The sequence below is a fragment of the Carcharodon carcharias genome, chromosome 22 (assembly GCF_017639515.1).
Source record: "Carcharodon carcharias isolate sCarCar2 chromosome 22, sCarCar2.pri, whole genome shotgun sequence".
Taxonomy (NCBI): Eukaryota; Metazoa; Chordata; class Chondrichthyes; order Lamniformes; family Lamnidae; genus Carcharodon; species Carcharodon carcharias.
Window position 1 is genome coordinate 52,822,433 of NC_054488.1, and position 13,997 is coordinate 52,836,429.

Sequence of the window (13,997 nt, forward strand, 5' to 3'; positions counted from 1 at the left end):
AAAGTATATCTCAACTTAGACAGTCGCAGCTCTGTCCCATTTCCAGTTTATCCAACGGTATCTGTTTCCTCATATGGAAGCAAGAATTGTCACAAGTGAAGTGTATACGAACTGCTGAGGGGGGATTTTGGTTCCTGTGTGGAGCCACTAGCCGTGTTTTGGAGTGCTCAGACATGGCCTGTGGCTGGTGCTGCTTAATCCATGCCATGGTTCATGTGTGAAAAGGACAGTACTGGAGCTCCGGTCTGCTGCTCTCTCTAAGACAAGCCAGGCTCAATCCCCATGCAGCTGAGTCATCAGATTGAGACCTAAATTGGAGACTCAAGGCATCAAATGCAGGCCTGAGATGCCAAATGGGAGGCTGGGGCCCCAAATGATGGCCTGTATCACCTAGAAGGACAAGGGCAGCAGGTGCACAAGAGCACCATCACCTGCAAGTTCCACTCCAAGACACACACCACCCTGACTTGGAAATGTATCGTCGTCCCTTCACCGTCGCTGGGTCAAAATCCTGGAACTCCCTCCCTAACAGCACCACGGATGCACCTACACCACAGGGACTGCAGTGGTTCAAGAAGGCAGCTCACCACCACCTTCTCAAGGGCCATTAGAGATGGGCAATAAATTCTGGCCGCATCCCATGAAAGAATTCTTTTAAAATTGGAGCGCAGAAAAGATTCATGAGAATTGCTAAATTTGCCAACAAAGATAGATAGAACAGTAAGTTGTGAAGAGGACGTATGACATTTGCAAAGGGATATCGATAGGTTTTAAGTGAGTGGGCAAAGATCTGGCAAATGGGAAAATGTGAACTTGTCCATTTTGGCAGGAAGAATAGAAAAGCAGCAGCACCATTTAAGGCAGAGATGAGGAGAATTTTTTTTTCTTCGAAGGTGGTGAGCCTCTTCCCCAGAGACCAGTGGAGACAGGGTCAATATACTTTTAAAGCGTTAGATAGATTCTTGACTAACAAAAGAGTGAAAGGATATGGGGGTGGGGTAGACAGGTCAGTGGAGCTAAGGCCACAAGCAGATCAACCATGATATTGAATGACAGCATAAGCTCGAGGGGCCAGATGGCCTGCTCCTCCTAATTTGTATGTTCATATGGTCCCAGAGATGAGGAACTTCAATTAGTTAGGAGACTTGATAGATATATTCAAAATCATGAGGTGTCTCGACAGAATAGACAGGGAGAAACTGTTTCCATTGGTGGAAGCATTGAGAACAAAATGGCACAGATATGAGGTCATTGTAAAAATGCAGTGATTGGTTAGGAATTGGAATGTACTGCCTGAGAGCATGGAGGAGGGAGGTCCAATCGAGGCATTCAAGAGGGAATTGGATTATTATTTTAAAATGAAGAATATGAAGGGTTACAGGGAGAAGGTGGGGAAATGGCACTAGGTGACTTGTTCATTCAGAGAGCCGGCGCAAACATGATGGGCTGAATGGCCTCCTTCTGTGCTGTAACAATTCTGTGAAAGACACCACCCAAGACCCAGTCCAGGGACCAGAATGGCATTTTGAGAAGCCTGATGGTCTGCTCAGTGCTTGTCCCACTGAGCAGGTGGCATTGGCTGTATTGCCACTGTGCCTCTCTCTGGTGCTCCCATAGAGGTGTCAGCAACCATGTATTTAAAGGCTATCACTTGTCCCCTAGGATCTGTCCATACACTTTGGGTGCAGGAGTGAAGATCTGAGGCAGCTCTGACAAAGAGGAGATTCAGTGGGGGTGTGCAGCCATTTTTGAAATGACACTGAAGACCATAGCTAATCCTTGGAAAGAGCCAGAAGTGAAGAGATCCAAGGCCTCATTATGATTTTGACGGGCATGGCAACCAGTGCTGTAGATACGAGGTCTTCAACAACGAGGGCTCTGTACCCATTTGCTTGGAGATTTGTGGTCTCCTGTGGAACTGGTTCCTGGTCACCTCCAAGTAGCTCCATCTTCAATGGTAGATCCTATATTGAGAGGAGGGCTTCAGTGTTCATCCTGACCTCCTTTCCTCTCCACTGCCCTCCTGCTGCTCGGGACTCCGCCCTTCCATGGAGGGGGTTGCCCCACATGGCCCAAAATTTGACAGTCGTGCTGCTATTGCCGGCTGGAACCTTCCTTCTGGGCAGCTGGCTGGCCAGATGTCCTTGGTGGCCTTGCCCCCTGCCATGATATGGGGGGTGTCAATCGCATTCGAAGCCTGGACGCTGAGTATCCACTCTCCCTGCCATCTGTGCAGTGCCAAGTGCCCAGTCCTTCTTGACCCCCTTATAGGGCCTGGGTGATGCCCCGGGGCAGCCAAGACTGGATCCCCTGTTCTGTACCTGCCCGTGTTCAGCTGATCTGCAACAGGCACCTTCTTCCAAATTGCAGCCTCCCCTTCCAACAAGTTTTCAGTGAGCTTTTAAGCTACTTGAATGACCTCAGTAAAGATGAGTCCATGTCAACAAGAGAGAATCCAACCATTGCCCCTTGATGTTCAATGGCATTACCATCACTGAATCCCCCACAATCAACATCCTGGGGGGGTTACCATTGACCAGAAACTGATCTGGACTAGCCATATAAATACTGTGGCTACAAGAGTCAGAGGCTAGGAATCATGTAACTCACCTCTTGACTCCCGAAAGTCTGTCCACCATCTACAAGACACAAGTCAGGAGTGTGGTGGAATACTCCCCTCTTGTCTGGATAAGTGCGGCTCCCACAACACTCAAGCTGTCCCAGCCTTCTATTGCCCTGATAAACATTACCAGCTCTGAGAACAGTGCTCTGTAACTTTTTTATTCATTCACGGGATGTGGGCTTCACTGGCTGGGCCAGCGTTTATTGCCCATCCCAAATGGCCCTTAAGAAGGTGGGGGTGAGCTGCCTTATTGAACCGCTGCAGTCCATGTGGTGTAGGTACTCCCACAGTGCTGTTAGGGAGGGAGTTCCAGGATTTTGACCCAGTGACAGTGAAGGAACGGTGATGTATTTCCAAGTCAGGATGGTGAGTGACTTGGATGGGAACTTCCAGATGGTGGTGTTCCCATTATCTGCTGCCCTTGTCCTTCTAGATGGTAGTGGCCATGGGTTTGCAAGGTACTGTCTAAGGAACCTTGGTGAATTCCTGCAGTGCATCTCATAGACGGTGCACACTGCTGGTACTGTGCGTTGGTGGTGGAGGGAGTGAATGTTTGTGTATGTGGTGCCGATCAAGCGGATTGCTTTGTCCTGGATGGTGTCAAGCTTCTTCAGTGCTGTGGGAGCTGCACTTATCCAGGCAAGAGGGGAGTATTCCATCACACTCCTGAATTGTGTCTTGTAGATGGTGAACAGGCTTTCAGGAGTCAAGAGGTGAGTTACCTGATTCCTAGCCTCTGGCTCTTGTAGCCACAGTATTTATATGGCTAGTCCAGATCAGTTTCTGGTCAATGGATTTGAACCTGGGTCCCCAGAGCATTACCCTGGGTCTCTGGATTACTGTCCAGTGACAAAACCACTACGCCATCACCTCCCCCCTAGCTGGCATGCTGGCTGATGCTAGTATATTCAGCCCACCCACCTCCCCCACCATTTCCAACTTGGGAGCAGGCCCAAAAATTCAGTTTGATTTTTAAAAAAATGTGTATGAATACAACCTGAAGACTCTATTTTTATAACCCTGCAGCTGAACTGAGTTGTTGAATTCAAGTAAGTACTGCAACTGTACAAACAACAAAATGTGATGGTTGTTACAGGATTGCCATTTACCAGTTTCTTGTCACAGTTCTGGATTAAAACTGCCTGGATTATAAAACTAAAACACCAAGTGGAAGTGACTAAAACAAAAACAGAATTACCTGGAAAAACTCAGCAGGTCTGGCAGCATCGGCGGAGAAGAAAAGAGTTGACGTTTCGAGTCCTCATGATCCTTCGACAGAACTTGAGTTCGAGTCCAAGAAAGATTTGAAATATAAGCTGGTTTAAGGTGTGTGGGGGGGGTGGAGAGAGAGAGAGGAAGTGGAAGTGACTGACCAGGATAGCTGTCTTTGATTGTTCCTCATTCATCAGGACTTGGGGAATGAGCTTTGGCTGGGTGACTTGTACTTTTGTTTTGAAGGGGTTTGATCTGATTGTCCAGTTCTGTCTCAGAGCCTCTGCGTCGAGTCTTCTATCAGTCCAGCTGTTGACCTTTGCAGCAAATGATTGGGTGAGTGTCTGGTTGGGTCACTAAAGGAACAAGGAAGTGAACTGAGTCAGCGGCATTCACTGAGTGACAGGACCCCTTATACTGGTGATGCGATCAATAACCTCTGTGCATTTATAATTAAGTATCACATAGGTGGTGAATTGCTGCAGAATAATCTTTAAACACTGGGAGTGATCAAAGAACTACTTAAAATTAAAAGGGTAGGTTTTTCGCTCAGGTCAAATGTCTTTGGAACCTGGTCTGGTGGTACAAGATGTGTTGTCCCTGCCCTGTCTGGGATTTGACTGCAGCAGTGACTCAGGATGTCGTGTAGATGGATGGGGAATTGAAATATTAAATAATTCATAGAATATATAATCTTAGGTGTATTCCACATTGTGTGCCATAGCAACCCTGGACATGTCTGGTTTCCACCCGCACCCCCCTCCACTGACCCCAGTGTCCAGTGTTGCTATGGTTTGAGGGGGGATCATTAAGATTTAAAGTGGCTTGAAAGCTAATTGCCAGATGCAAAACTCCAAGTATTTTTACTGAAAATTAATGGGCTTCTGGTCATAAGATGAGTGATGTCAACAAGTACAAAATACAAGGCTGCGTGATACAAGCACATCAAATGAGTGAGATATTACATAATTGATTGTGTATTTGTGTTGTTGTTCTGATTAACCAGCTATTTATTGTGATATCTATACCTACAGTGATGCAGATGTCACTATTTTCCTTTTTACTACTCAAAAGGTATAAAAGGAAATGGAGCCAATCCAGGTGGGTATAGTGTTAGAATCTTATATCTCAAGACTGAAGTTTTCTTTTACCAAATGGAAGGACATGGCATGATCTGAATGCTAACCCGGGATTTTTTTTTAAAAGGTCATAAGTTCACCTTGGTACTGTAACAAGCAGGCCTCTTCCAAGAAATCACCTGACCCATATAGTACATGAGAGGGAGTTGCTTGTTTGTGTTGAACTGCAATTAATGACATTTCAATTAATGAAAAGCTGGGAGACCAAAAGGCAATCGCATGGCAGAGGAAGTTGTGAACCTGCTTGTTTGGAAGGCTGACTTGTTGGAGAATAAGCTGAGGAAAGAAGTCTTCCTTGACTGGCTCCCTTGCGCTACCTTGCCTAAAATTGTGTGGCTATCAAGCTGTAGCCAGAGAACCTTCACCTGAGTGTGACCGGCAAAGCTGAGACCAGTGGTGAGAACGTCCAGGCATCCACTGGGACCAGTGGCCTGTCTTCACATGAAAGAACTCCAGGTTGACAGCATTGAGACTCTGTGGACTTTATCCTTTATTTTATAACACCCATCCTCCAAAGCCCATCTCTGTAGAGAGACATTATCTTTTGTCCTTTGTGTGTGTGTGTGGAGGGGGGGAATCATTTAGGAAGAGATAGATGGTCATATTTCATGATTATAATTGTGTGCTAACCAGTACTTGCAACTTATTAAAATAAGTTTTTTTTAAAATAAACTTTTCATCCTGAGACTTTGAAAGAAGCCTGGTCAAAGTCTCTTTTCTTCTGGTTACGAGAGGTACAGGTACACAATTGGCCATTTTACTGAGAAAATTAAACATTTAAATTAATGGTACTGCCTGCGGAGTAGTGGGGCTTGATAATTCACGCACTCCTACCATCCTGGTCGTAACAATAGTTAAGGTACAGATCAACCATTGTAAGCGGAACAGGCTTAAAGGGCTGAATGGCCAACCCCTGTTCCTATGACCAATCATTATTGCTTTACCAAACTACAGTGACTGATTTGGCAAATCTTTGTTCACAGGCGTTCAGACATTTGCTTCCTCCATTTGTGACATCGATATCAATGCCGTGGAAACAAATATTCTAATGCTTACAGTGAATGACCCAAGAATCTCACCCAAGGAATTATGTGACAAGATGGCAGAGGTGACTGAGGAGGAGGTGACTGTGTTGGGACGTGGTGTGCAAGTGTTGATGCACCCCGTGTTTGGACGCAAAGTCCGAGCTGTTTGGCACCTAGATGTATCAGAGGAGGACACTGATCTGGCCTTAAAGAAGTTGCAATATGTGATAGAAAAAGTCAATCAAAAATAGCCATGGATAAACCAAATCCTGCAATCCTTCAAATACAATAATTGTGGCCTGAATAAGAATGGAAAATTCTCAGGTGAGAATGTGAGATATTTTTGATCGAATTGCCAGACCTGATGGCAGTGTTTGCAATGTTTGTTCTTGGGGATCATATTGTGCAAATGGTGTACTTTTGTGCTGATTTTAAAATTATTTTCCTTGTTTTCAAATTCCTCTATGGCATTGGCCCTCCTTATCTTTGTAATCTCCTCCAGCCTCACAACCCTGGTGTCCTGTTTGCTGCATTACCATTGACCAAGTGTAAAGTGCACTAACAGGCAATTAGCTGTTCATATAACAGAAATGCAGCAGAATCAATGACTGTCCAATTCCAGTGCCCAGGGAAACATGAAGTGGGGTATATTCACTGCAAATGCTGGAAGAAAACAAACCAGATAATTGTGAATTGTTGAGTGATTCAGAAAAGGATGAAAATGAAGTGCTAAAAATGTTCATAATGTGGATCACAATGATAAATTATGTTCTGGTAATGAATTTCCAATCACCAGAATGTACAATGTGTACTCAAAACGGTGAGTTAGTTTCCAATTTATACTGGTGGTTGATTTCAACTGAACAAGTTTTTAAGTACCTAGTATTCTGTTTCGGCAATGAGGGAGCTGCTATTATATTTTTCATATCCAAGGCTTGGCAAAGCTCTGACACGTCATTTCATTTCTTTTGTGTTTGAATTGTGCAAAGTTTTGGGATTAAATTTGAAAGTTAGAGAAAGTTCCACCAGCATCTTTTTCTCCCCTCAAGATGCACAGCATGAAGAAAACAGGAAGTGCACATAAAACCAACAATTTATTAGAATTTGCCTGGATATGGAAACTCGCATTCAGTTAAGTTGCAAAGCCACCTATTGACTTGGACATTATGAAAACAGAGCTCATCAGATGAGACCTGCACTAGCTTGTTCACAATCGTTGCTCAACTAGAAATCAGTGCAGTGTTCCATGCCTTTTACTTGCAATGAGTCAGTGTGGCCCAGGGGAGCCACTGCGCAGAACAAATAGGAACAGTCATTTCGTCTTTGCACGTCTGGTACTTTGTTTTAAAATCAGTTCACCCTTCTCCCCGTCTAGCAAGGCACAGAGGTCCAAATCAGCTTGTGCAATGTCACTGACAAAGACACTGATGAAATTTCTCAAACAATTTGGTTTAAACTCAATGAAAGTTTTAAATCAGGATATTTTAAATCAAATATTGAACAAAGAAAAATTATACAAATGCATTAAATATCTCAGCACAAATTCAATCCTTCAGTGTTCAGTCTTTCCTCTGGGTATCATGCAACACATCATTTTGATCACCCCCTTGTGCCCTGTTAAACATAGTCTGTTGCCATTTGTGATAAAGTACCATTCCTGGTACTACTGTCCCATAACGTTATTACATTATACACCATCTGACTAATCCATCTCATTAGATCAATACAATGGCTATTGTCACTTTCGAGGAGGAAAGAATTTAAGCTGAGACACTAAATAATTCCCTAAACAGAAAGAAAAATCAGAGAAGAGGAGCTATATTGGAACATGTTTGGGCATCTCTTTACAGTTACTTTAGAGCAATACTTGAGAACCCTGGAACCAGGTTCCCTGCCTGCCTCCCTCTTGTTCACTCCTGTATTGTTCAGGATGAATTAACATGATAATTCAGACAATACAGAAGCCAGGTCAGCAAATAACATCTGAGCAGAGGTGTCACTACCCAACCTTGACTACCTGGTTCCTTATTGTAACCTTTATTCAGTGGCTTTTAACAGAGAGAGAGAGAGAGAGAGAGAGAAATAAAGCATCCATTAACCCCAAGGGTGGTGATTATGAATGTGAAAGTTAATCAGTGAGCTGTCTCAATTATATTACTAACATTTCCGAATTGTGCATCTGTATTTGAATGTTGCTATCTTTAATCAGTGCTGGTTGGATTAATTCTGGCAGTTTTTCTTCCAGAACTGGTAGCATGTATGTTATACTGAGCTCTGGAACTAACTTTTATGCTCGGTGACTAGACATCCCTTTTATCCTCACAGTAAACCCTTGTTTTTAAGATTTTGTTTGAATTGTTTTCTATTTATTCCCTTTTCATCTCTTCTGTATTTTTATGTCAAAGTGATTCATCTTCTGCAACAAATTGTAGGTGTTTCTAGGATAATGATGCTCTGTTTTCTCCTCTTTTCTGTAAATTGGTGAAAATGTAGATATGAATGAAGGTATAGCAGTGGAAAATGATCGTGGACGATTCGTCAATGCTTCTCTGAGAACCACACCTGTCCCTAAGTAACTTCACAAACATTACTTGCTCAAAGTTTAAGAAACCTTATGCAGCATCACAACACCATATGGAACAATTGGAAAGGGTATATAGCATTTACCTTCAGATCAGACTTGCCATGTAACAGGGGCCAAAAGGAGATGCACAGTAGGCACTAATCCTGTCAGGAAAGAGTCAGCTACGTGGGCATGGTGAAGGACAGAATGGACTGCGCTACCAGGTCACCAAGATGTGGAGGGGGACAGTCTCTCATTCACACTGCCTACACTGGTAGTAAAATCACTACTGTCATCTGACCTTTATGCCACAGGGTTCATCCTAGCGCTGACGAGATACCTTCAGGGTCACCACTTCATTGGGATAACACTTCTTACTTGCGTTCAGATTGAATTGTTAGTTGAGGCACGAATGACTCCTTGTCAAAAATCAAAGATGGTATGTACCTTAGGGAACGCCACTAATTTGGAGAAAATTGCAACTTGATCTGGTGCTCACTTCTGAAGTTTACGTGGATGGGTTCACGATGAAGCAGAGTTTTAGCCAAATCCTTAACGGAATTGTAGGTGTCAAAATAGCTGACTCTTGAGATGTCCCCTGTGCACACAAGAATGGACTAGGGCAGAACAGTTGAAGACAACTGTGATATTCACCAATCATGCAGGGAAGGTGAAAACCTCTCTTTGCAGTTCTGGATTAAATGATGCACTTCAGTGAGACCTCCCACACCCCCTCCCCTTGTCGATGCACTGCTCCCACTCATGCCCAGGTAGTGCCTCCTATGCTCTAGCACACTCAGTCTATATTCTCCCCATCCTCCTGGGATTGCTTGCTGTGCCAATGTGCTGGGACTGAAAACCCCTGTCCCATTCCTTCATTAAACTTAACATCCAGAGGAAAATATATCCCAAACTGGCAGGCAGGTATCAGCACCGGTTATAACACATTTCCTGGATTTAGCTCATTACAAAACTGGCACAATACTAAACAATAACAAACTCTAACATGGCTGCACATCAACAAAGTGCTCACATTGTTGCTGACTGCTCTAGATGCTGCACAACAGCGAGCTTGGCAGCCAGAAGAAACAAAGCCCCAGCAATGACCTCTGAGACACAAGAAAGGCAGGCCAAGCCCATGGACCAACTGAAACCAACGTAAACATTGTCGAACAACTTGTGTCCGTACAAACGCATCGCGATGGCAAAGGCTGCTCTCGAATAAGCAATGTAGACGGAGATCCCGGCCAGAGTCAGTGCACCTGAAACACAGAGCAAGTGATGTTAGAAATTCAACCTCAAAGTATATCCCCATGTTTGCTGTTTTTGTGTATGGCAATCAAAAGGCACTAAGGAATATCCACCTTAAACTAAGGAAAGGAACGTTTTCCATTTCAGTGTCCTGTGCCACATCGCCACTGGTCAGCATAGTTAAACATGAAAGCAGGACTCTCTCTCATTTCTCTGTGCACCTGCACTCAAATGGTCTGGCCCAAGCAGTTAATGTCAGCTCTTCTCTGCATCACTCAGAACACACCATAAATGCTGGAGCTGTGTTTTTATTCACCACTAGTGTGGGCCGGGCCTTTTCTCAGCACAGGAGTAGAGGATCATAGGGAAAAGTAGCAGGTGGTGTCAAGGTTAGGGAGAGGCACTGGGTATAATAGGAAAACAAGCTCTGAGGGACAGAGGTGACTGAATTTATTTCAGCAGTTAAAGGCTGTACCCCCTTAGCACAAAAGGAGCTCCGGCCATATTTTAGGGTAAGTGCATAATTAAAATGCAAGTCAAGAGTCTAATGAGCCCCACATCCAAGCTGTTGTGTCGACTCCCAGCCCCCTCCACATTCAACAGCGTGTTGGGTTCGTTGTGCTCTATGGGTGTCTTGTAGGGTTCAAGTTACGGTTCCCAATTTGCCAGTGTGACTTATCATATCAGTCTCTCTATTTGCTCAGAATAATTCAAAATTCAACTGGGATCTTTTGGGGTGAAAAAGCCCTATGTAAAATCTTGAGGGTTTAACATTAATAAATTATAAACATAGTGAAGGGCAACATTCATTGTCACTTTCAAACCAATGTAAAATATTTTAAAGTTCCCATCAATGCAAAGGATAACCTGTATCACTGAGGCGATGGTCTTGCACACTAAAGCCTTCAGATGTAAGATTTTTAGGCAACTGTCTCTCATAAATTTGCAAAGATTATACTGTAACTCTAACCTAAATAAATTAATGAGAGTTAGTACCTGTGGCAACATGTTTCCCAGATCATGTCCCTTCCCATCAGTCATATAATTAGTCCAGTAATCTCTGTTTCTCTTCTAATTATCTCAGTGATTTTATTACACATCAATTTAATTGCGTCCTATGGTTAATTAGCCTTTCTTCTGGTTAGGAGCTGTTCTGATTTATCAATCCCATTATTTCAGCTGTCCTTATACACTTCAATTGTTGCATATTTAGCCTCATAAATCAATCTTCCCATCCTTCCAATCTATTTTAATTATCTCTAGTTTACACTGAAATGACCTGCCTCTGCACAAATCTCTTCCTTGGAGAAATTCTGTGCATGTTTTTAAAGACTAACAATTACATTTCTAGTTTCCATCCTAAATAACAGTCTGATATTTCATGCTATTGTGTGCTAAATTATGGGCAGCCTGAGCTATGGATCTTCACCAACTACTAAGTGTTAACTGTGCAGGTGTATTTCATATAGGGGCCTGGAATATCCTATGTTCTGCCTCCTTTGGCTCAGAATTCAACAGGCCTTCCCTAATGAGGCCCTGGTGGACCTCCCATGGGACCAGCATCCTGGGGTAGGAGGTCTCACCCGCTCAGAGCTGCTGGTCAATCTATTGTTCAGCAGCACCAAAGGGAGATAGTGGCTGTTGCAGGAACTACATCCACAGGAGGCCCCCGGATCGCGAAGAGACCCAGGCCAGAGGCAAGTGACAGTGACAGCAAGCCCGGGGGAGGAGGGTAGACAGGGTGCAAGACACCAGGGCCCAAGCAAATATTTTCTGTACCTCATGATTCTGATAGTTATAACCATGAACATGTTGAAAAACATTATTCAGGCAGAAAGTTTGAGATTTATTGACTCTTGAGTGATTATAGGATGTTTGAAATGCAGGGAACAGCCAGTGCCTCTGGTCAGCCAGCAGCAGGAAGAGTTAATTACATTTAAATTGAATGTGGCTGATGTTACCGGGGAATGGAAATCTCTGGGACACAGAAAGCCTGTGTGACTGGTCGCAGGGATGTGGGACTCCTGGGCTGGATTTATAAATGCATGTTGAAATGCACTGTTGGGGTGGGGGGGGTGGAGGTGCATGCAGGTGATGGAAGAGAGAGGGGACTGAATGCATCTGCTGACTGTGCTTGACAAGGGGTCCAAACAATCATCCAACACACTCACCTCATGATTTGTAATGGGTATTCAGACCCTGAATTGTACATGCTTTCAGATACAAAAATCCATAAATCACATTACAGGGCTTCAATTATATGTTTAACCTGGTCCAGCCAAAAACAGTTTTGTTCTCAGTCATTTACGAAACATTTTTTCTTTTGCTATTTCCACTCCCCAAACCCTTCTCTTTTGGTCAATGGCTTATGTTTTCTTAGTGTTCGTGGGGTGGTAGAGATTCAGAAATCTGATGGTAATTCTCTGCCTTCAAGTTAAGCATAGAGTGGGCAAGTGAAGGTTCCACCTGAAGCAGATACCAACATGCAGCTCTCCCATAAAGATCTGGCAGGACAGTGGTTTTGGGTGGTTCTGTAGACTTTGAGATTAAGTGCATTAGACTTTTGAATAACTCTTCTTACAGTTTCTTTATTCCCTCACCACACTCCCTCCTACCAAGTTGACATTTTGCTTTAATGAGTTTTGTGCTATTTAATAAAGAAAATGCAAGGCAAAATAAATAATTTGTGAAGTGTCATCTTATGAAAAATCAACTTTAGGAAGTAGGACTAGAGCTCAGGAAAATCCCAGGTTCAATTCCCAATAAATACTGAGGTAGCTGATCTCAGGTAGAGTATTGGTAGCAGTACTGCTGCTATAATTGTCATTAATCCATGTTTAGGGATGAAAATATCTGCAAGGCTTCACTTTGGAAATTAGATATTGGCAGATGATTCTACAAGGAGTGAAGAGAAAATAACAATGATTTTCCAGTTCTGCCTGGGTGGAGAATGGGTAGAAGATCCTGTAGTTCACCTTTTGTCTTTGGCAGTCTCTTCTTGGCCTCCACCTATCACTGGCCCCCTATCGAGCCCTATCTGTCCCACCCACTCCCCTCTACCAGCTTATATTTCATCTCATTTCTATATTTTTTAGTTCTGATGAAGAGTCATACGGACTCGAAACGTCAACTGTATCCCTCTCCACAGATGCTGTCAGACCTGCTGAGTTTTTCCAGGTATTTTTGCTTTTGTTCTAGACTTCCAACATCCGCAGTATTTTGCTTTTATCATGGTGACGTATGTCACTTACAACCTCCCCTACATTATAACAGTGAAAACACTTCCAGTAGTTGTCATGTGCTTTTGGATATCATGAAAGGTGCTATTCATTCAGTCATCATTATTCACACCTTTTCATTCTTCAATTAATAAGCACTCAAAATGAGAGCACAGGAGATCTTCCTGAGGGCATTTATAATATCAAATAAAAATCTCTGGTTAGCTTCATAGATCACAGCCCTTTGGTCAGCAACGTTCAGAGAAAGCATTGTATGGAACAATCACCTCCAGTACCAAATTAGAGCATTAATTCCATTATATGTTCCACAACCTGTCATACTGCGAGTGTTCTAAACTGCTTAGCCACATGTTTATCTTTAAAGTCTAGTTTCTTTCAACAAGATACAAGCAAAAGATTAAGTATATTGCCTAATCAAGGCTTACACCCTCTGAACAAATTTGTTTGATGAAATGATAGACACTTGGTGAAAAACACACAAAATCAAGGCATGTAGTAAATTGCATTTCCTCCCTGGGGTTAACAGTTAATTACAGGAGATTGTCTCACTTCCTTGCACAGCACACTTGTTTAAAAAAAGCTTTGCTCTGAGCCTGAAATGCCTGTCAATTCCTTTTTGTTATTAACCAATGTTATCTGAGTAAAGGTTATCAAGTAAATGCAATGATCTGAGAAGTGGTTGTTTTTTTTTTTGAAGAGGTCCATGTCATATCACCCACTTTGGGGGAACAAATAAAATCCCAATAGCCAGTTGGCTCACAATTACCCCAGCAGACACATGAGTCTCGGAGTGGATCAGCAGGTGAAAATGCGAGTTGCGGCCGGAGACCCTGGAAAAAAGGAGTTCAGTAGTTGCTGGGTGTGGAGACAGGCCGGGTGAAAGGCCGACCTCAGTGCTCCAGCACTTCGAAGATATGAAAAAATTAATACAAAAAAAAAAAACAG

At 43.3% G+C, this 13,997-nt stretch overlaps 2 protein-coding genes across 4 annotated transcripts in view; one reads left to right on the forward strand and one right to left on the reverse strand.

The window, feature by feature from the left end:
• tha1 (threonine aldolase 1) overlaps positions 1 to 8,520 on the forward strand; it is a 72,826-nt gene extending 64,306 nt beyond the window's left edge. For all 3 annotated transcript variants that reach the window (XM_041216810.1, XM_041216811.1, XM_041216812.1), the window contains exon 7: positions 5,958 to 8,520. In XM_041216810.1, coding sequence (XP_041072744.1) covers positions 5,958 to 6,250 — 293 coding nt within the window. In that variant the 3' untranslated portion in view covers positions 6,251 to 8,520. The remainder of the gene's footprint in view (positions 1 to 5,957) is intronic.
• Positions 8,521 to 9,591: 1,071 nt separating this feature from the next.
• tmem235b (transmembrane protein 235b) overlaps positions 9,592 to 13,997 on the reverse strand; it is a 42,473-nt gene continuing 38,067 nt past the window's right edge. The window contains exon 4 of the mRNA XM_041216842.1: positions 9,592 to 9,824. Within this exon, the coding sequence (XP_041072776.1) occupies positions 9,592 to 9,824 (233 nt within the window). The remainder of the gene's footprint in view (positions 9,825 to 13,997) is intronic.